This window comes from Maniola hyperantus, chromosome 25 (assembly GCF_902806685.2).
Source record: "Maniola hyperantus chromosome 25, iAphHyp1.2, whole genome shotgun sequence".
Lineage (NCBI taxonomy): Eukaryota > Metazoa > Arthropoda > Insecta > Lepidoptera > Nymphalidae > Maniola > Maniola hyperantus.
Genome location: NC_048560.1, coordinates 338,795 through 358,398, shown reverse-complemented (window position 1 = coordinate 358,398; position 19,604 = coordinate 338,795). Strand labels below are relative to the sequence as shown.

The following is a 19,604-nucleotide window of genomic DNA, read 5'->3' as shown; positions in this document are numbered from 1 at the left end:
CAAACCTCGCCCGTTGCGCTATTGTCGTATACCTACTCCTAGCACAAGCTTGACGCTTAGTTGGAGAGGAAAGAGGAATATATTACCTAGTCATTTAACATGGCTAAAACTCTTTAAAAAAAAAGGTAAAGTTTGTAAGTTTGTATGTAGGAAGTAATCTCTGGAGCTATTGAACCGATTTTGTAAATTCTTTCACCAGCAGAAAACTATGTTATTCCTGAGTGACTTAGGCTAGGCTATATGTTATTTTCAAAACATGAGAGATCTCTATCTCTACATTCCGTATGTCCAGAGAAAAAGGTTTTTTTTTCTCTGGACATATGGAACTCTGAAAAACACAGAGGTCTTTTCCATTGGACCGATAATAATTACACAATAATTTAAAATATGTGGTAATACTTTAATTGGTCTAATGAAATAACTTTTTGACCCCACCCCGCGATATCAAATTGTCATTAGGCGAATAATTTTATGTGTTAGATTATTCTTAGTTAGATACGTTTTGGATAATAACTAAAACTTTTTATTTTTATTTTAAAAAAGCATATTAGCCATGTTAAATGACTAATATTCCCCTTTCCTCTCCAACTAAACGTCAAGCTTGTGCTAGGAGTAGGTACGACAATAGTGCAACGGGCGGGGTTTGAACCGTCGACCTTTCGGTTTTCAGTCCACTGCTATACCAGTTGAGCTATTGAGGCTCTGATGTTAATATACGGTTTCAATGATAAATACAGAGTGTAACCAGAACGTTAGCAAAAACTTAGCGTTATTGTTATACTACCTAAACACAATCCAATACCAATAACCATTAATAAGCCTCATTTTGTAGTTTTAGTGATTTAGTATCTTGCAAACCCGCAATGCGTGTAAAACTCGAGTCAATGCCCCGCCTACGACGCGGTATTAACTCCGAGTGGCCTACTGACGCAATGTTCGTTGACATCTAGCGTCAGTCAGATGTTTTACGTGCTCTCCTTAAGTAGTTATAGTGCAACTCGTAATAGCAGATAGGATTGGTCATACTTACTGATTAACTGACGGGCTATGAGGCCCGGGGTAGCTCCGCTCCGCTCCTCTCTTCTCCGCACCGGTGGATAGGCAGCCTTACTCAAGTCTAGTGGAATATCACACATGCTGTGGTTAACCTGAACAATGATCAATGTATCTCGTGACTTAAAAGAGTGTAACTGTAAAATCCAATTAGATTTTAACCGCAAAACCGCTTATCTTCCGTCGCTGTATCCGTCGCTATTCTATACTACACTAGACTGAAGTTTCGAGCGGATGGTATACTTTTACTTAAATATACGTCAAATGACGTCATTTCGATGTTAATGAGACATGGTTCCAGCGCAATAGCAATTTGCGGGACTTTTATGTATCCCGCTATGCTGTTTGAAATCATAGGATCAGTCGGCTTTCCGGGAACAATGCCTGAGAACCTCCTTTGAAAAGGCTAAGCTGAATAAAATATCGCCTACTTAAAGCCTTAAGACGACACATAAATAAATAAAACAAGATGTTTTCAGTACAATAATATAGTTTTATTTGAGCCATAAGAAAGTTTAAATGTCACGGAAATAGAGAGAGCCATGCTCGGAGTTTCTCTACGTGATCAAATCTATCTATACTTCTATACTATATAATATTATGAAGAGGTAAAGTTTGTAAGTTTGTTGTAGTAGGGAGTAATCTCGCGAACTACTGATCCGATTTTGAAAATTCTTTCACCAGTAGAAAGCTACATTATTTCTGAGTAACTTGATATTCCTACGAAAATTGTAATGTGAATGTGCCCACACGAGAATCTGTCCACATGAGAATGTGGCCACGTGAGAATTTGCCCACATGAGAATATGTCCACAAGAGAATTTACCCACATGAGAATCTGTTCACATGAGATTCTGTCCACAAGAGAATCTGTCCATATGAGAATCTGTCCACATGAGAATGTGTCCACATGAGAATGTGTCCACATGAGAATCTGTGCACATGAGAATATGTCCACATGAGAATCTATCGACATGAGAATCTATCGACATGAGGATGTGTCCATATGAGAACGTGTCAACAATCAACATGATTTTCTATCCAGATGAGAATGTGTCGATATGAGGATGTGTCTACATGTGAATCTGTCCACATGAGTATGTGTCCACATGAGAATCTGTCCACGTCAGAATGTGTCCCCATAAGAATGTGTCAACGTGAGAATCTGTCCGCATGAGAATGTATCCTCATGAGAATGTATCCTTATGAGAATCCTTCGAAATGAGAATCTGTCCACATGAGAATCTGTCCACATGAGAATCTGTCCACATGAGAATATGTCCACATGAGAATATGTCCACATGAGAATCTGTCCACATGAGAATCTGTCCACATGAGAATCTGTCCACATGAGAATATGTCCACATGAGAATATGTCCACATGAGAATCTGTCCACATGAGAATATGTCCACATGAGAATATGTCCACATGAGAATCTGTCCACATGAGAATATGTCCACATGAGAATATGTCCACATGAGAATCTGTCCACATGAGAATCTGTCCACATGAGCATGTGTCCACATGAGAATGTGTGTCCATATGAGAATGTGTACATACATGAGAATTCGTCTCTTCCTATCCACAGAGAGAAGTTCGTATACGGCTCTCTCTGTTACGTAATCCCAGACATAAATAACATTGCCAAAAAACTCAGTGGGCGTTAACCATTTAGAGGCACCAACCAATCACAAACGAAACTATGCGTTAGTATGCGATAGTATGCGATCAGTTCAAAACGATTCCGCGATGAGGCCCTTTAGGTTAGTATAGGAGCCCACGATGAAGAGGGTTAGGCCAAAGGTTATGATGACTATGAACCGCCAGAGCCGCCATTTGCCAGGCCCCAGGCCAGGGTCAGTCCAGTCCAGGCATAGCTCGATGAAAGCAGGGTATACGAAACCCATGTTTGATATGCAGAACGAGCCGAGCTGTAATAAAAAATCATTGTAGAGGTGCAACCTCTACCGTTACTTGGCTGGCAGCTATTAAGAAAACTTCGCAGCTGCCACACAACAATATTCAAATTTGGAACGCAGTGGAGAATCCTCCTGGTCACGCTCGTTACAAGATTCCACATTCCCTATCATCCGCTCGTCACGTCAACATCTTCCACCATTGTATTATATAAACCTCGCGAGCCCGTCTGTATTGTACATAACATATCAATTGTAAAGTGTAAAATAAACATCATTATATGTAGCTCTGGTTCTTCATTGCATCAACCCTTCAGCTACATCATCATCATCATCATGAAATTTGGTTATAGTCCACAGTTAAAATGCGGATTGGTAGACTTCACACACCATTCAGAATAATATGGAGAACTCTCAGGCACGCTGTGGTCAGAGACAGAAATTAGCCTCCTATTTATAAGACCACAGCGCTCACAACTGCGCCAGGGAGGTCGTCAAAAAGAGATGTTCGCTATAAAGTGAGATAAAGGATAAACCACAACTTACCACTCCAAGAAACTTAGATACATTCGGGAATGTGGTGGCGATAATGGTGATACCACATATGAACACAGCTCTATACACTCGCTCCCAAAGCCAAAACTTCTGAGGGTCATAGCGCTTCTTAATGTAGAACCACATCAGGTCGAAGGGGAACCAGAAGTTCAAGGCATATGTCACGTAGATCATCACGGCGAATAGACATTTGAGGGCTATCGGGAACCTAAAAAACCGGACTTTTTATACAAATTTATACACATTTGCCTAACATAAACAAATTTGCCTGGTTCAGCGGATAATAGCTAATTAAGCTTTTGGTCCTTTGTATATCATTTGCTTCCGCAAAGTAACGCTTGCTTCTACAATAACTCACATAGCAATTTAGAGATGCGTGCACGGGATCGAACCTCCGACCTCCCTAATAGGCCCTAATAGACCTAGCCCGTACCCGGCACCGGTCGGAAGGTTTGCGAGGATTAAGTCCATCGCCATGTTGAACAGTAGAGGCGACAAAGGGTACCCCTGTCGCACCCCCTTCCCTACTTTCACAGGATCGCTGTTTGCCTTTGACGGCTAAGGTGGTGTACGCCGTGTCGTACAAACGAGCGATGGAGTCGCAGAACGCCTCCGGCAGTCACCTTGCTCTAAGCAGCGCGACCAGTGCCATATGCGACACTGTGTCAAACGCCTTCGAGAAGTCTAGGACCGCCACGTGGCACTCTTTCAGCTTCTTCCTGCTATCCCCCAACACTGCGTCGAGCACAGCTGTGTTCACACACAGCTTAACCGGGTGGTTGACGTCAGTTAACCAAAGAAGACTCTCTCCCGTCTGGTCACTAAGCTAGTAAAGAATATAAGAATAATGAAAACCGTGAAAAAAATACTCACGGTTCTAAAGGAAAATTGATTGTAACAGGCGATTTACTTTCCTCGCCAAATCCCCAGTAACCGAAAAAACCGATGGTTAACACAATGCTAACGACTATCGACATGCCTGGAATTAAAAAGATTTGTCAAGCGTTCTGCGATCCGTCTTGATCCACTGCCACTTCAGTTTGCTAAGATCTGTTGTGCTATATCGGTGGGTATGAAGGTGCTAAAGTGGTGAAACCAGAAACTGGAGCATTGGCAGACTAGGGTGACCTAGTATAAGCTCCGCAAATTGCTAATGCGCGTGGCCGCCATTTTAGTGACGTCAGCACTAGACTGAAGTTTCGAGTTGATGTATATTTTTATTTCGGCTGACGTCAAAATAACGTCATTTCGATGTTAATGAGACATGGTTCCAGCGCTATAGCAATTTGCGGGACTTATACGGACTGTGGAGACCACTAGCAATCGACACTGTTGTAACCTTTTTTGTCGGGTGGGAGGCTTCAGCCGTAGCTAGTTACCACCCTACCGGCAAAGCCGTGCCGCCAAGCGATTAAGCGTTCCGGTACGATGCCACGTAGAAACCAAAGGGGCATGGGATTAATAAAAACTTCCAGGTTAGCTCGCTCCCATCTTAGACAGCATCATCACTTACCACCAAGGGCTATCTTGTATCGGAATTTAAAACAATTTATTTATTTATTAGTTTATTGTCATAAAATAAAAACCAAAAGCAAAGCTAACCTCCAAGGAGAGCTAGGCCCATCTTCTTCGGTTCCTTCATATTATTTTCAATCGCCATCACAGCGCCTAAGCCTTCCATACTAAATATGCAGACACCCATGAACTCGAACAGCCCAGTGACTGTCTTGAACGCTGGCATGTCCAAAGGACTTGGTGGCGATGATCTGATGCTGTAGTATACCGTTGCGCAGGCCACGGTAACTGTGTGAAAAAAAATTGAATGGTACCTTCTACAATATTATACTTCCAGAGTGGACACATAAGAAAAGGTTGCTCTCTATGCGTGTTCTATCGCCTTTATAATGGGGAGTGCTCTGAAGAGCTTTTTGACCTCATTCCACCCTCATTTTTCTACAACCGCACCGCGCGCCACCGTGAGGAATTTCACCCTCACCACCTGTGTGTGTCTGGTGCACTTCGACCGTCCGTTGTGCCAGGTCCTTCTTTCCACGCACATGCAAACTGTGGAACCAACTCCCATCGGCGGTGTTCCCACTAGATTACAACATGGGGTTATTCAAGGGGCGGATCAACAAATTTCTAAAAGGCCGGCAACGCATCGGCGGTTCCTCTGGTGCTGCAAATGTTCATGAGCGGCGATAATCACTTAACATCAGGTGACCTGCCTGCTCGCTTGCTCGCTATCTCTATTTAAAAAAAAAGTTGCGTAAAGGTTATTAAAAAATGTTGACTGAATTTCGCACTACGGCTCTATATTCGAAAGACTCAGTCAATTATTTCATGACTGGTAACATTGGTTGGTTCTACATTGCTGCTTCACTGAGTGATATTAAAATAATTTTTCGTAGACAGCCTACAACGGTTTAAAAATAAACGTCAAATGAGCTCAGTGGCTATCATTCAATGTTAGACACTGATTTAGTAAATCCTGTAGTCTGGTAAGATTGCAGTCAAGGGCTAACTTGTATCTGAATTTAAAAAAAACCCCGACACGTTTTGATTCCTTGTCTTGACAGACAGACAGGCAAGCGGACAATGAAGTGATCCTTGATAAGAGTTCCTTTTCCATTTGAGGTATGGAACCCTAGATAACCACGATTGCTTGTCAAGAGTATAACGAAGAAGAAAAGAAAAACAAACTTACATATAATAATGTCGGCCACAATAGAAAACGGTGCCAGATACTTCAAGCTGGTGATCATCGCGATGGCAACACAAGGGATGACCAGTAACAGAATGTACACCCTTAATGGAGGATTCCCTCCGAGGGTGACTTCGTTGGTGCCTTCTACCAACTGCTTGATGGTTCGCGCGATCATGATCTGATAGACGCAGCACGAGCCGAAGAGGTTGAAACATATCGTAAAGTCCACTAGGTACCTGAGGGATTAATAAAGCAAGATTTAAAAAACGCTAACTAGTACTCCTCTAAATTAACGGATTATATTAAAAGACGCTGGTTCATGTTTAAACAGATAGATAAGTTATTTATTTAGGAAGCTACACAACAAAACCTATCATTTGATACCAATCTTTAGGTATTTCTGTTGCCGCTATAACAACAAATAATAAAAATTTCAAAATGGCCGTCATGAAAATTAAAAAAGTGTTATTTATTTGAAATTAGGAAGCGAATCGCTTTGTGCGTGTCCGTGGAATTTCAACTACATACGGATGCAGATTGGCGATGCCTTGCGGGACGATAGTAGAAAGGTGAACGGAGAACCTTAAATTCTTTTTGCAGAATAAAAAAAATTACCTAAAAGTCTTACTGTATTTCTTCATCGTGGTAAATGGGCCCACCTCTAAGGTTGCTTCTGCCAAGTCGGGGTAGCTCATCGCTGGTACTTGGACTCTACCGTACATTCTTTGAGCTGAGTGGGCTATCATCTGAGGAATTGATGATTGATTTTATTGATTTTATCTAAATACCACACGCCACGGTCTTGCGTCGCCTGAATCGTCTGATGTTGTCCGTCCACCTGGTGAGGGGATTTTTCCAACGCTGCGTCTTCCGGTGCGAATTAACCATTCCAGCACGTTGGGACCCCAAAGTCTATTGGTTTCACGAACTATGTGCCCTGCCCATTGCCACTTCAGCTTCGCAACCCGATGAGCTATGTCGGTTACTCTGGTTCTCCTACGGATCCCTTCATTTCTGATTTCATGATAAGACAAAACAGCAGTACTTACATACATAGCATAGCTTATGCAGAACCCGAAGACGATAGTGAGGAAGAAAGAAGACCACAGCCCGCACATCTTGTAGCTCTCGTGAATGGCCACCACTCCACCGCCGAGGCAAGTCTTGGCTATGTGGCCAATGGTCTCCACCACTCTGCGGATATCAAATGAGCTAGAACACTGAGCTGTAAAAACCAGTAAAAAATAATGGTTTTGACTTTTACTAAGAAGAGATGAAAACGATAGTAGATTATGCACCAACCCTATGTGTATAATGATTCCCTTAGACCAGCCATACACAGACAGCTTGAAGCAGTCAGGATGGACTGCTTCAAGTTACGACTGCGCATTGAAATTGCTTGAAGCTGCCATCGAGCAGTAAAGCAAACTGCTTGATGGCAGCTTAGGTCGGCCATACACGGACTGCTCGAGCGGTTAGCCAGTGATCAACATACACGGACCGCTCTTGCAGTCAGAGTCAACAGCTTGAAGCTGCCATCGAGCAGTTTGCTTTACTGCTCGATGGCAGCTTAAACGATGCTTGAGGGCGGGAAGCGTGCGCGACGTGGAATGAGAATGGAAGGAGGAACTGCGCGAGAGCGGTCAGTGTATACCAGGCGACTGCTTGACCGCCCAACCGCCCGAAGCAGTTGCAACTGCTTGAGCAGTTCGTGTATGTACGTACGTAGAAGTCTGTAGTTCAATATGCAGTCGCATATATATACAGTCCGTGTATGGCTGGTCGTTGTAACTATCTTTGATAGGATAGCACTTACGTAGTTTTCTTTTTAGCAGGTCTTGCAGAAGTAAAGTCATAGTTCTTGGCAGCTTCTCCCGTCGCTTTGACCTCAAACTTGTGGTGACCTCGGTGTCTCGGAGGCGCAGGGTTGCTGGCTGCTGTATCTGGACTCTGGCTAGACATTTTACAGGTTCATCGATTTGCAGGGTTACTACTAGTGATGCAAGATTCATAAAAATATCGATATCGATATAGATCGAATTAGGTCGATATTGATATATCGATACGTCAGTCTGTCCGATACATCGATATTTTTATTTTTTTAGGTTTACTTAAGTAAATAATAAAAAATATTTACTGGTCTGGAACTCACACTGAATTCCATGTCCATGCTTTGCAAGGGCATAAAGCCAACAATCAATCAATGGTTTTTTAAAGATCTAGCTGCCGTCAAGCTTTTAAGACCGACGCGATAGTGTTGCCAGTAACAGAATTTAATTCGACTTTATTTATTGTAATTTTGTGAATTTAGATGTTTAATTTCGACATTTCGTTACGATATCGATATATTGATATCAATGTTTCATCGATATCGACAATTATCGATATTTTAGGCTTCGATATATCGATATTTATCGGTTTTCCGATATATCGTTGTATCCCTAGTTACTACCCAAAGGGTGCTAACGAACCCTATTAATTGCTATTACTAAGCCTCCGCTGCGCCGCGCTGTCCGGTCATCCAACGCTGCGCTTTCTGGTGCGAGGTCGCCATTCCGGCACCTTGGGACCCCAACGTCCATCAGTTTTTCGAACAATGTGCCTGACATTCGAACAATGTCAGCTTAGCCAAAAAAAAGTGTGATAATAAAAGCCTAGTGGTTAGGACATCCGCCTTCTTTCGGAGGTCGGGGGTTCGATCCCGGGCACGCACCTCTAACTTTTCCGAGTTATGTGCGTTTTAATTAATTAAATATCACTTGCTTTAACGGTGATGGAAAACATCGTGAGGAAACCTGCATGCCTGAGAGTTCTCCATAATGTTCTCAAAGGTGTGTCAAGTCCGCACATGGCCAGCGTGGTAGACTATGGCCAAAACCCTTCTCACTCTGAGAGGAGGCCCGTGCTCTGTAGTGAGCCGGCGATGGGTTGATCATGGTTGTACGAATCTGTCTTGTTCTTGTAGTTCATTGTTAGAGTGATTGAACTTACCAAATCGTCCATGTTTTGAATTAGTTAAGATAATATTCTTATTAAAAATAATATTATTGTGTTCACATGGTAGGTATTCATAAATCTTAAGAAATAGATCACAAGTGAAACAATCAAAATGATTTATTTGTTTGTACACGAAGTGTCAATAAAATAGAACTGAAGGGAAATTAGTGACAAGTGTCAATGCTCGACAATTATACGAATAAAACAGAATGTCTATTTTGTTCATAGAGATAGATTTTGTTCGTATAATTTTCGAGCATTTTATCGTGCATTTTATTTATTCTGAGATTTTTTTAGTTTCTTCTTTTTTATTTATTCTGTTTATAAATAGCTCAAAGAAGATGACCTTTTAAACTATTCTTGAATCTTGAAATCTCGATATATAGGTACTTATTGAGTTTTCAACGACAAGGATAAACATAAGAATAAATCTACAAGAGATAGAGCTTGGAGATAGAGTCATAGAATCCTCAGAATAATGACTGTGGTGAGTGGGTACTGATTTGATGTGGATTTGATCCACAGCTAGGTTCGACAACAAGTTTCCGCAACAAGTTTCGTCAACAAGTTTCGTCAATAAGTTTCGTCAACAAGTTTTGTCACCATGTTTCGGCAACAAGTTTCGTCAACATGTTTCGGCAACAAGTTTCGTCAACATATCTCGGCAACAAGTTTCGGCAACAAGCTTCTGCAACGAGCTTCTGCAACAAAGTCAACAAGTTTCCGCGACAAGTTCCTGCAACAAGTTTCGTCAACAAGTTTGATAAAGCGAAAGGAACTTGAACAAAAAATGCGTTTAACAAAAATCATAATTTAATAAATCAAAAAAAAACAATATACATAATATACTTAATTACATAGGCAAACATTCATAAAATATCGAATATACAAAAAATTCAATCATCAATACCGCAAACATGCGGCGCCAATGCCGTGTGGTCTTAACGTTTCCACTTTCCATCCTGAATATCATCGAAATAAAACTAGGCCCTAGAAAAAATCGTAGAACAGCAACCGTTTTGCAAAAAAATCTGTAGAATGACTGTTAACAGCGATCACGCACTATTCGGATCGGATATCCGAATCCTTGGAAATACGGATATAAAAAATATCTAGGACATAATATATGTCATAAGCTACCATACAAAACAAAAAATAAAACGGGCCGAATTGAGAACCACCGCCTTTTTGGAAGTCGGTTAAAAAGGGAACCTATTTACACGGACTTGGATCGGACGAGTGCGTAACCGCCGTTAGTCGGTATATTTGAATACTCTACAACATGAAAATATCTAGAAGTAGCTATAAAACAGACCTTTTTATTGGAGGTGTAGGTATATGAATATTCATGACCAAAATTTTCTTATACTTATAAATAATATAATAATGGATCCGTTGCTTTTCTACGATCACGACGAAACGTCCTGAGCCAAATTCTTAGAAAACCTCCTTGATAAGTTCCCTAGCGTTAATATACGTGCCTAGCACACACAAAACGACACCGAACGCGCACAAAATGACGCACCTCCACAGCCTCCACCTGAACGTGCCAAGACCTGGATCCTCCCAGTCCAGGCACAACTCTATGAACGCTGGATAAATGAAGCCCATATTTGACAGGCAGAAGGATCCGATCTGTGAAAATGATAGAATTTGTCTTATTAGAACTTGGCTGCCACTATAGCGTGGGTCTTGATAATCCATACAATATTATAAATGCGAAAGCGTCTGTCTATAGAAATAAAACAAGAAGAATAAGAAGATATTGATTGAAAATTATTTAAAAAAAAAGCCCCACTGACTGCCAATTTTTAGGGTTCCGTACCTCAAAAGGAAAATGTGTTCACGAAAAAAATAATTTACTGAATTACATATAGATGGCGCAGTCCATCATTAACTCTACATAAAAGTGTTAGGTATATCATGTAGGATGGTACAGAACCTAGGAATGGTCAGGAAGATGACAGCAATGATCGTGATGATGAGGACAACTCCTGCTCGCCACACTCTCTCCCACAGCCAGTACTTCAACTCCTCGTAACGCATCTTGATGTAGTGCCAGACCAGCTCGAACGGCACCCAGAAGTATGAAGGGAGATAAAGTAACTTGCCAGTCCAATGAACTTGGTGACAGCTGGGAAGATAACTGCAATGATCGTGATGATGAGGACAACTCCTGCTCGCCACACTCTCTCCCATAGCCAGTACTTCGACGCCTCGTAACGCCTCTTGATGTAGTGCCAGACCAGATCGAATGGCACCCAGAAGTTCAGGGCGAAGGTGACATATATCATCAGAGCCATGCAAACCTTGAGCGCGATTGGGAAGCTGGAAAGTACATACTTATAATATTACTAGCTTATTCCCGCGATTCCTCCGCGTGGACTACACTTTCAAAGCCGTATTTCACCCCCTTAGGGGTTCAATTTCCAAAAATCCTTTCTTAGCGGATGCCTACGTCATAATAACTATCTGCACGCCAAATTTCAGCCAGATCCATCTAGTGGTTTGAGCTGTGCGTTGATAGATCAGTCAGTCAGTCAGTCAGTCTAGCTGATGCCCAAGATTTCGTCCGTGTTCATTTAGGTTTTGTTTAAATACCTTGGAAACTATTTAATTTTCCGAGATAAAAAGTAGTCTAAGTCAATTCCCGGAATACAAGCTGACATGGCTGTACGCAATTTCGGAAATACACATTCTATGAAAATTTCAACACTACCTATTACGGTTCATAAAATAAAACCGGTTGACATATAGACGGATAAAATCCACCAGCCAAACTTGAATCGCCATTCCACACATCAAATCCTACGTTACAGAGATCTTCTCATACCGGTCTTGAGGAAATATTATTTTCGACCACTTTTGTAGAGCGCTATCTCCGTCGCACTCATGGACGTTTTATATGTTTTGTCGCACTCAAGTGGCCGAGAACCGGCAATAACTATCTACTGATGGACGGAAGGACAGCGGGGACTAGTAATAGGGTCCCTTGGCGCCCTTCGTGTACGGAACCCTCAAAAGTTGTAACTTACGGTTCCAAAGGGAAGTTCAGAGTCACCGGCGACTTGGACTTCTCTCCAAAGCCCCAATAACCAAAGAAGCCGACGCACATCACTATACCGACTACTATTGACATACCTGGAACAAAATATCATCATCATCATCATCATCATCAACCCATCGCCACCTCCTTCACAGAGCACTGGTCTCCTTGAGTCCTGAGACCAGTGCTCTGTGACGACCGAGCACGGGTCTCCTCTCAGAATGAGAAGGGTTTTGGCCATAGTCTAGCGCTGGTCAAGTGCGGATTGCCAGACTTCACACACCTTTGAAAACATTATCGACAACTCTCAGGCATGCAAGTTTCTTCAAATTCACGGTTTTCTGATTTTTTCCCCTTACATGTGCTATAAGACCTACCTACCTACCAAATTCCATGATTCTAGGTCAACGGGAAGTACCCTATAGGTTTCTTGACAGACAGACAGACAACAAAGTGGTCCTATAAGGGATCCGTTTTTCCTTTTGAGGTACGTATCTGGTATTCAAATTTAGGGTCCAGCAAACCTCCAGCCAAAACCAGTGCGATCTTCTTCGGTTCTTCCATGGAGTTCTCGATCGCCAACGTAACTCCGACTCCTTCCATACTGAACACGCACACTCCCATGAACTCAAAAAGTCCCGGTACAGTTTTGAAAACGGGATACTCGAAGGGACTTAGCGTTTGATGTTTCACTGCGTAGTATACCGTCGCTCCCGCCACGATCACTGGAAATAACATTTTGTTAGCTTATTGAAGATAGATTAATGAATTAGACAATATTTGACTCATCCGATGTCACGCAATCTGTGGTGGGGCAGCCATGTTGAATCGATTTGTATAAATACGGGTGTTTCACGGTATTTACTTCAGTCTCGTTCCGACTCGAGACTCGACGACTATTAAAAAAGTAACTCTTTTGTGTTTCGGTCGCTATTTTGATTATGTGGTTGCAATAGCAATTGTGCCTCAAGTTAATATTGCAGTTGTCCCTACAAGGGACCTATGTCCAGCAGTGGTCGTCTATCGGTTGATGATGATGATGAATCATGTAAGCTACTTACGTGAGTAATAGGTGTAATTTCGGCCTTAGATAAATAGAAAAACTAACATATAATAATATCAGCGGCAATCGAAAACGGTGCAAGGTACTTCAACGTGGTGATCATGCAAAGCAGAATGCAAGGGACAAGCAACGCCGCGATCAGAGCCCTTAAGGATGGGTTACCGCCGGTGGTGACCTCGTCTGTCCCCTCGAGCAGCTGCTTGATGGTGCGAGCGATCATTATCTGGTACACGCAGCATGAACCAAACAAGTCCAGGCATATTGTCAAATCCACTGCGTACCTGAGTGACAAGACATGATTTTTTTTCTAAATATATAAAAGGAAAAGGTGACTGACTGACTGACTGACTGATCTATCAACGCACAGCTCAAACTATTGGACGGATCAGGCTGAAAATTGGCATTACAGATAGCTATTGTGACATAGGCATTCTCTAAGAAAGGAGTTTTGAAAATTCAACCCCCAAGGGGGTAAAATAGGGGTTTGAAATTTGTGCAGTCCACGCGGATGAAGTCGCGAACATAAGCTAGTTATCCATATAAATGTAAGTGGAGAAACTAACTAACTATTTCAAATTACAGCTCAAACCGCTCTGGGGTATGGGGGTTTAGAACTAAATATTTTGCAAGCAGGCTTTCTCTATAAATCCCCTCTGAAATTGTGCCCAAGAACTTTTTGACCTGGTTCCTCCTCCACCGTTCTATGTGCGGGTGTGCGAGGCCCTGCCTCATACCCCGATTGCCATCTCGACCTGTCGCCAACTATAAGTACCTGAAGCATTTGCTGTACTTTTTCAAAGACTCGAAGGGCCCGATCGCTAGCGACGCCTCTGCCAAGTCAGGATACGACATGAATGGCACCTGGACGCGCCCGTAGATCTTCTGAGCTGACTTGGCCAAGATCTGTGGAAGAACTCCAATCAGTAGGGCTTTATTTGTTCAGAGTCACTCAGCGGGCGATGGAGAGATCTATGCTTGCAGTTACTCTACGTGATCAATGAGGAAATGAGGACCAGAGTAACCGACATAGCTCAAACGGGTTGCGTAGCTGAAGTGGCAATGGACAGGGCACATAGTTCGAAAAACTGATTAGAAGGGGTTCAAGGTGCTGGAATGGCGACCTCGCACCGGAAAGCGTTGGAAGACCCCCCCCCCCCCCCCCCCCGGACAGACGACATCAAACGAGTTGCAGGATGGCGGTGGCGGTGCAAGACCGTGGCGTGTGGAAGTCCCTACAACAAACCCATGTCCAGCAGTGGACGTCTATCGGTTGTTGATGATGATAACATGACATCACATGCATTTAAATGTATTTAATTTGTGAAGGACAACTTTTTAACTTTGGCTGAAATAACTTAGGTATGTATACCTACCAAAGATTTTTTTTATTAATAGAAAATATTACAAAAAACCTTAAGCTAGCCTTATCTAATTACTATAAAAATCATGCCTGTGTGGAATGGTGCCAAGCTTCTTCCCTTCTGTCACCAGATGAGGCTATTAGTCGAGGTAAAATGTCTCGTAAATTTTTTTTAGCACTTAGGATGAGATCCATAGAGCGCACTCTGACTTAGCTTAGACTTAAGACAGAGTTAAAACGAGACAGAGCTATATCTTCCGAATAAATCTGTCTCGTTTTAACTCAATCTTAAGTCTGAGCTAAGTCAAAGTGCACTCTATAGATCTCAGCCTAAAACTCCATGGCCCCAGAGTCTCCACGGCAAATGGAATAAAAATGTAACTCGATCAGAGAGGCATACTTGCGCCGCTTGCCGTTTTCAGCTGTTTCTGCTGCGGCTCCTGGTCTTGATGCTGTCTCCCTGATATGACACGGGGCCAATGTGTCAACCATTGACTTATATATTACTTCGTAAGGACAGGGCCATTGAGCAAGCAAAATGGCACCGATTCATTGGTCCTAAAATGTTTATTTAGCACCAATGCAACCTCAGTGACGTCTGGATTTCAAACGGGTCGTTCTAAGAGGTGGCGCTGATTTATTTAATTCCAAAACCGTGAAAAATTTTGTTCGCTTGGGCATATCTTGTCATTGATATCGATGGTGTCAACGCAAAGAATTTTTATGATCAAACAAATCAAAATATCAATCATTTTATTGTTGGTTCTACATCGTTAACAAAATAATTGTAAGTAAGCAGGTATGCAATACAGATCATATTTCTATTAATAAAGCATTTTAAGTGTTTTTTGTTCCTCTAAGTAGGTTGGGTACTTATGTGGCGTACGCAAATTCTTTGTTTTAATTTAATAAATACAATGACGCAATTTAGAGGAACTATTATATCAGGTAGGTATGCATTGATACAAAAAACCATAATTTTCTGTGGTTAGGTATGTCTAATAATAATATCTAAGTCATCCTATACTGCGCTTACCGGAACGCGGTCTCCACTCCAGAACACGTCTGCAGTCTACACATCAGCCATCGGTTCTGGGATCGAAGAATTACTTGGTGTATATTCCATGTTCTGTGTCTTAACCATCATCGTGATCGGCCTGAGGACGTCCACTGTTGGACATAGGCCTTGCGTGATGAGCGCCACCACACTCGGTCCTCAGCTTTCCTCAGCCAGCCACTTCCCGCCAGGCTTTATATAGTCGGTCCATCATGCTGCAGGGCGCCCCACACTATACGTACTTATACGCAGCCTCCACTCTAGGGCTTTCGGGCTCCAACGGCCATCACCAATGCAATTCAATTCAAATTCAATAAAATTCAATTCAAATTAAATTCAAATTCAATTCACATTCAATTCAAATTCAAATTCAATTCAAATTCAATTCAAAGTCAATTCAAATTCAATTCAAATTCAATTCAAATTCAATTCAGATTCAATTCAGATTCAATTCAGATTCAATTCAAATTCAAACTCAATTCAAATTCAATTCAAATTCAATTCAAATTCAATTCAAATTCAATTCAAAATCAATTCAAATTCAATTCAAATTCAATTCAAATTCAATTCAAATTCAATTCAAATTCAAATTCAATTCAGATTGATGGCGCCTCTACGGCAGGCATGGCTATCCCACTGCCACTTCAGCTTGCTAATGTCTATCTCAGTCATGGTTGAGGGTATGCAACTGATACGCACAAGCATACAGTAGCTGACGAGTAGCCCCAGCACCACGGTGAGCACGACAGACGTCCACAGCCCGCACTGTTTGTACGACTCGTGTATCGCCACCACGCCGCCTCCCAGGCAACTCTTCACCAGGTGACCGATCGACTCCACCACCCTGGAAAGAAGAACGAAGCGACGTTCTGACGACCTCCGCAGGGCATTAGTATTCCCAAAGAGTCACACTTTACTGTGTGTGTGACTCGATGGGAAAAAAATCCCAACGAGTTACTCTGTTACAAGATTGGGAACCCATCGTGGTGAGCCATGTGTCATGAGCAACCCATATCCGGCTCACTACAAAGCACGGGTCTCCTCTTAGTATGAGAATGGTTTTAGCCATAGCTCACGCTAGGCCAAGTGCGGATTGGCAGACTTCACACACCTTTGAGAATATTATGGAGAACTATCAGGCATGCAGGTTTCCTCACGATGTTTTCCTTCACCGTTAAAGCAAGTGATATTTAATTAATTAAATTTATTAAATAAACTATTAATAAACTTAAATCTAAAAAAAAACAACATTAGATTAAAACTAAAATAAATTAAATTAAATCTAAAACCTCATCGAGACCACCGCAGCGAGGCATTGTACCCAAGATGCTGGCAGCATTACCCCTTTGGATGGCCAAAATAATTCTTTGACCAAGGTAGCTGCCAGCTCTCGGGTCCCCGGATGACTCGATAACTCTTTTCGCAATTTCTTCAAAAAGAGCTCGAGCCCCCGGGCCCCACGGCCCCAAGGTCTCCACACCAAAAGGCACGAAAACGAAGCTCCCATCGAGGTTTTCATATTTGCGCCTCTTGGCCTGTTCGACGCTGATGGCCGCTGCACCCGCCATAGATGAGGTCGCCATTAATTAAAACGCACATAACTCCGAAAAGTTAGAGGTGCGTGCCCGGGATCGAACCCCCGACCTCCGATTAGAAGGCGGACGTCCTAACCACTAGGCTATCACAGCTTGTTAACCAAAAGCTTAATTTGCTAAAATCCGCTGAAACAGGTCGAATCTGTCTATTCTCCTGAAGGTCTACATCTCCTAAGGATGCTCCGGTGTCAAACGGAGCGTGCGTCGAGTGTGTTTTGGGATTTGTGTCTTGCCTGGAGGCTGCTTTTCCTGCATGTTTAGCAGTGGGAAGGCGGGTGATGCATGTCGTATGGTGCATGTTGCACATGCAAAAACTAGCTTATGCTCGCGACTTCGTCCGCGTGGACTACACAAATTCCAAACCCTGATTTCACTCCCTTAGGGGTTGAATTTTACAAAATCCCAAAAAAAACATCTACATGCCAAATTTTAGCACAATCCGTCCAGTAGTTTGAGCTGTGCGTTGATAGATCAGTCAGTCAGTCAGTCGCCATCCCCTTAAAAATAACGCCTGCTTCTATACAAAATTTGAAATATTTACACTCACGTGGTCCTCTTCCCCGGGGGTCTGGCAGATAGAAAGTCATAGTTCTTTGCAGCTTCGCCTCTCGCCTTGAGCTCATACTTGTGGTGACCTCTGTGTCTCACTGGATGAGTGGCTGGACTTGCTTGAACTGGTTCATAGCTCTTCCGTTCATTAGAAAGGAATAAAGGCGATAGATATTCATCATCATCATGATCAACCCATCGCCGGCTCACTACACAGCACGGGTTTCCTCTCAAAGTGAGAAGGGTTTTGGCCATAGTCTACCACGCTGGCCATGTGCGGATTGGTAGACTTCACACACCTTTGAGAACATTTTGGAGAACTCTCAGGCATGCAGGTTTCCTCACGATGTTTTCCTTCACCGTATTGCAAGTGATATTCAATAAATCAAAACGCACAATAACTCCGAAAAGTTAGACGTGTGTGCCCGGGATTGAACCCCCGACCTCCGATTAGAAGGCGGACATCCTAGATATAGAATCAGATAGATATTAGAAAGGGACATTTCCTATTCGGAAAGCCAGGGGTTCGATCCCGGGCACGCACCTCTAACTTTTCGGAGTTATGTAGGTACGTTTTAAGCAATATGCTAACGACATTATCGAAATATTATATAAAAGGAAAAGGTAACTGACTGATCTATCAACGCACAGCTCAAACTACTGGACGGATCGGGCTGAAATTTGGCATGCAGATAGCTATGATGACGTAGGCATCCGCTAGGAAAGGATTCTTGAAAATTCAACCCCTAAGGGGGTGAAATAGGGGTTTGAAATTAGTCCACGCGGACGAAGTCGCGAGCGTAAGCTAGTTACATATATGTAGCTAACGACAGAGGAATTTGCAGTGCTCAGACAAGCCGCAAAGCGCTTACGAGCACGAAGATACAAACATTGTACTTTTTTTGTGAAAATAAAGAGAAAAAAATCAGCTACTTTAACGGTGAAGGAAAACATCGTGAAAAGAGGTCGTCCACTACCTAGTCCTAATCTACGAAGTACTGTATTTAAGCTAAGACTACACAAATTTCAAACGCCTATTTCACCCCCTTAGGGGTTGAATTTTCAAAAATCCTTTTTTAGCGGATGCCTACGTTATAATAGCTATCTACATGCCAAATTTCAGCCCGATCCGTCCAGTAGTTTCAGCTGTATGTTGATAGATCAGTCGGTCAGTCCATCGATGGCATCGATGTTCGATGGTCTCCTTATATACGAGTATAATTTAGATTTACTAAACAAAATATTAAAAGATCATATAGATTCTTACAGATGTTTCATCCATTTTGAATTTTCATAACAAACGGTTTAGAAAAATCAGATTTATCGAATTAAATATGTAAAATAAAGAAATATACCTAGGATGAATTAAAATGAAATATCATTTACTTGATTTAGATAATTTTCAGAATTTGGAAAAATGACAAATAGTCCAAAACAGTTTGACAGAAAACCATTAAGAATTTAAAAGAAAATGCTCGAAACCTTCTTTCGATCTACAGTCTACTTTGAAATTCGTGACTTTGAATCATCATTATGATCAACCCGTAGACGGCTCACTACAGAGCACGGGTACCCTCTCAGAGTGAGAAGGGTTTTGGCCATAGTCTACCACTGCTATAAGACCTACCTGCCAAATTTCAACGGGAAGTACTCTGTAGGTTTCTTGACAGACAGACAGACAGACAACAAAGTGATCCTAGAAGGG

General features: G+C 42.2%; 2 protein-coding genes across 3 annotated transcripts; both read right to left on the bottom strand.

Moving 5' to 3' along the window:
• Window positions 1–2,785: 2,785 nt before the first annotated feature.
• On the bottom strand, window positions 2,786–9,202 carry LOC117993940 (proton-coupled amino acid transporter-like protein CG1139). The gene is made up of 10 exons (XM_034981817.2): window positions 9,120–9,202; window positions 8,722–8,794; window positions 8,049–8,182; window positions 7,282–7,426; window positions 6,848–6,978; window positions 6,233–6,468; window positions 5,128–5,328; window positions 4,399–4,504; window positions 3,517–3,733; window positions 2,786–2,985 (listed from the first exon to the last, which is right to left on the bottom strand). Exons 1-10 carry the CDS (start codon window positions 9,200–9,202, stop codon window positions 2,788–2,790), a joined length of 1,524 nt encoding a protein of 507 aa, XP_034837708.2. The 3' UTR covers window positions 2,786–2,787.
• An 828-nt stretch (window positions 9,203–10,030) lies between these two features.
• Window positions 10,031–19,263, bottom strand: LOC117993828 (proton-coupled amino acid transporter-like protein pathetic). Of its 2 annotated transcripts, XM_034981697.2 has the most exons (9): window positions 19,167–19,263; window positions 17,898–18,037; window positions 16,455–16,599; window positions 14,111–14,241; window positions 13,384–13,619; window positions 12,800–13,000; window positions 12,265–12,370; window positions 11,341–11,557; window positions 10,031–10,864 (listed from the first exon to the last, which is right to left on the bottom strand). In XM_034981697.2, the coding sequence occupies exons 1-9, from the start codon at window positions 19,179–19,181 to the stop codon at window positions 10,667–10,669; spliced, it is 1,389 nt and encodes a 462-aa protein (XP_034837588.1). In that variant the 5' UTR covers window positions 19,182–19,263; the 3' UTR covers window positions 10,031–10,666. The 2 variants fall into 2 exon arrangements, with proteins under 2 accessions (XP_034837588.1, XP_069363314.1); XM_069507213.1 differs by lacking the exon at window positions 17,898–18,037 and having other exon boundaries at window positions 19,167–19,219.
• Between the last annotated feature and the right edge of the window lie 341 nt (window positions 19,264–19,604).

What these genes read in the sequence shown, in the direction of transcription:
- LOC117993940 (XM_034981817.2), bottom strand. Translation starts at nt 9,202, where the DNA reads ATGAACTACAAGAACAAGACAGATTCGTACAACCATGATCAACCCATC. An exon ending in GCATAAGCTATGCTATGTAT is followed by an intron (nt 6,979 to 7,281) that starts GTAAGTACTGCT and finishes TCAATTCCTCAG; the next exon opens with ATGATAGCCCACTCAGCTCA. An exon ending in TGTGGCCGACATTATTATAT is followed by an intron (nt 5,329 to 6,232) that starts GTAAGTTTGTTT and finishes TTTTTCACACAG; the next exon opens with TTACCGTGGCCTGCGCAACG.
- LOC117993828 (XM_034981697.2), bottom strand. An exon ending in TCGTCAGCTACTGTATGCTT is followed by an intron (nt 14,242 to 16,454) that starts GTGCGTATCAGT and finishes GTTCTTCCACAG; the next exon opens with ATCTTGGCCAAGTCAGCTCA. An exon ending in TCACCAAGTTCATTGGACTG is followed by an intron (nt 10,865 to 11,340) that starts GCAAGTTACTTT and finishes TCATTTTCACAG; the next exon opens with ATCGGATCCTTCTGCCTGTC.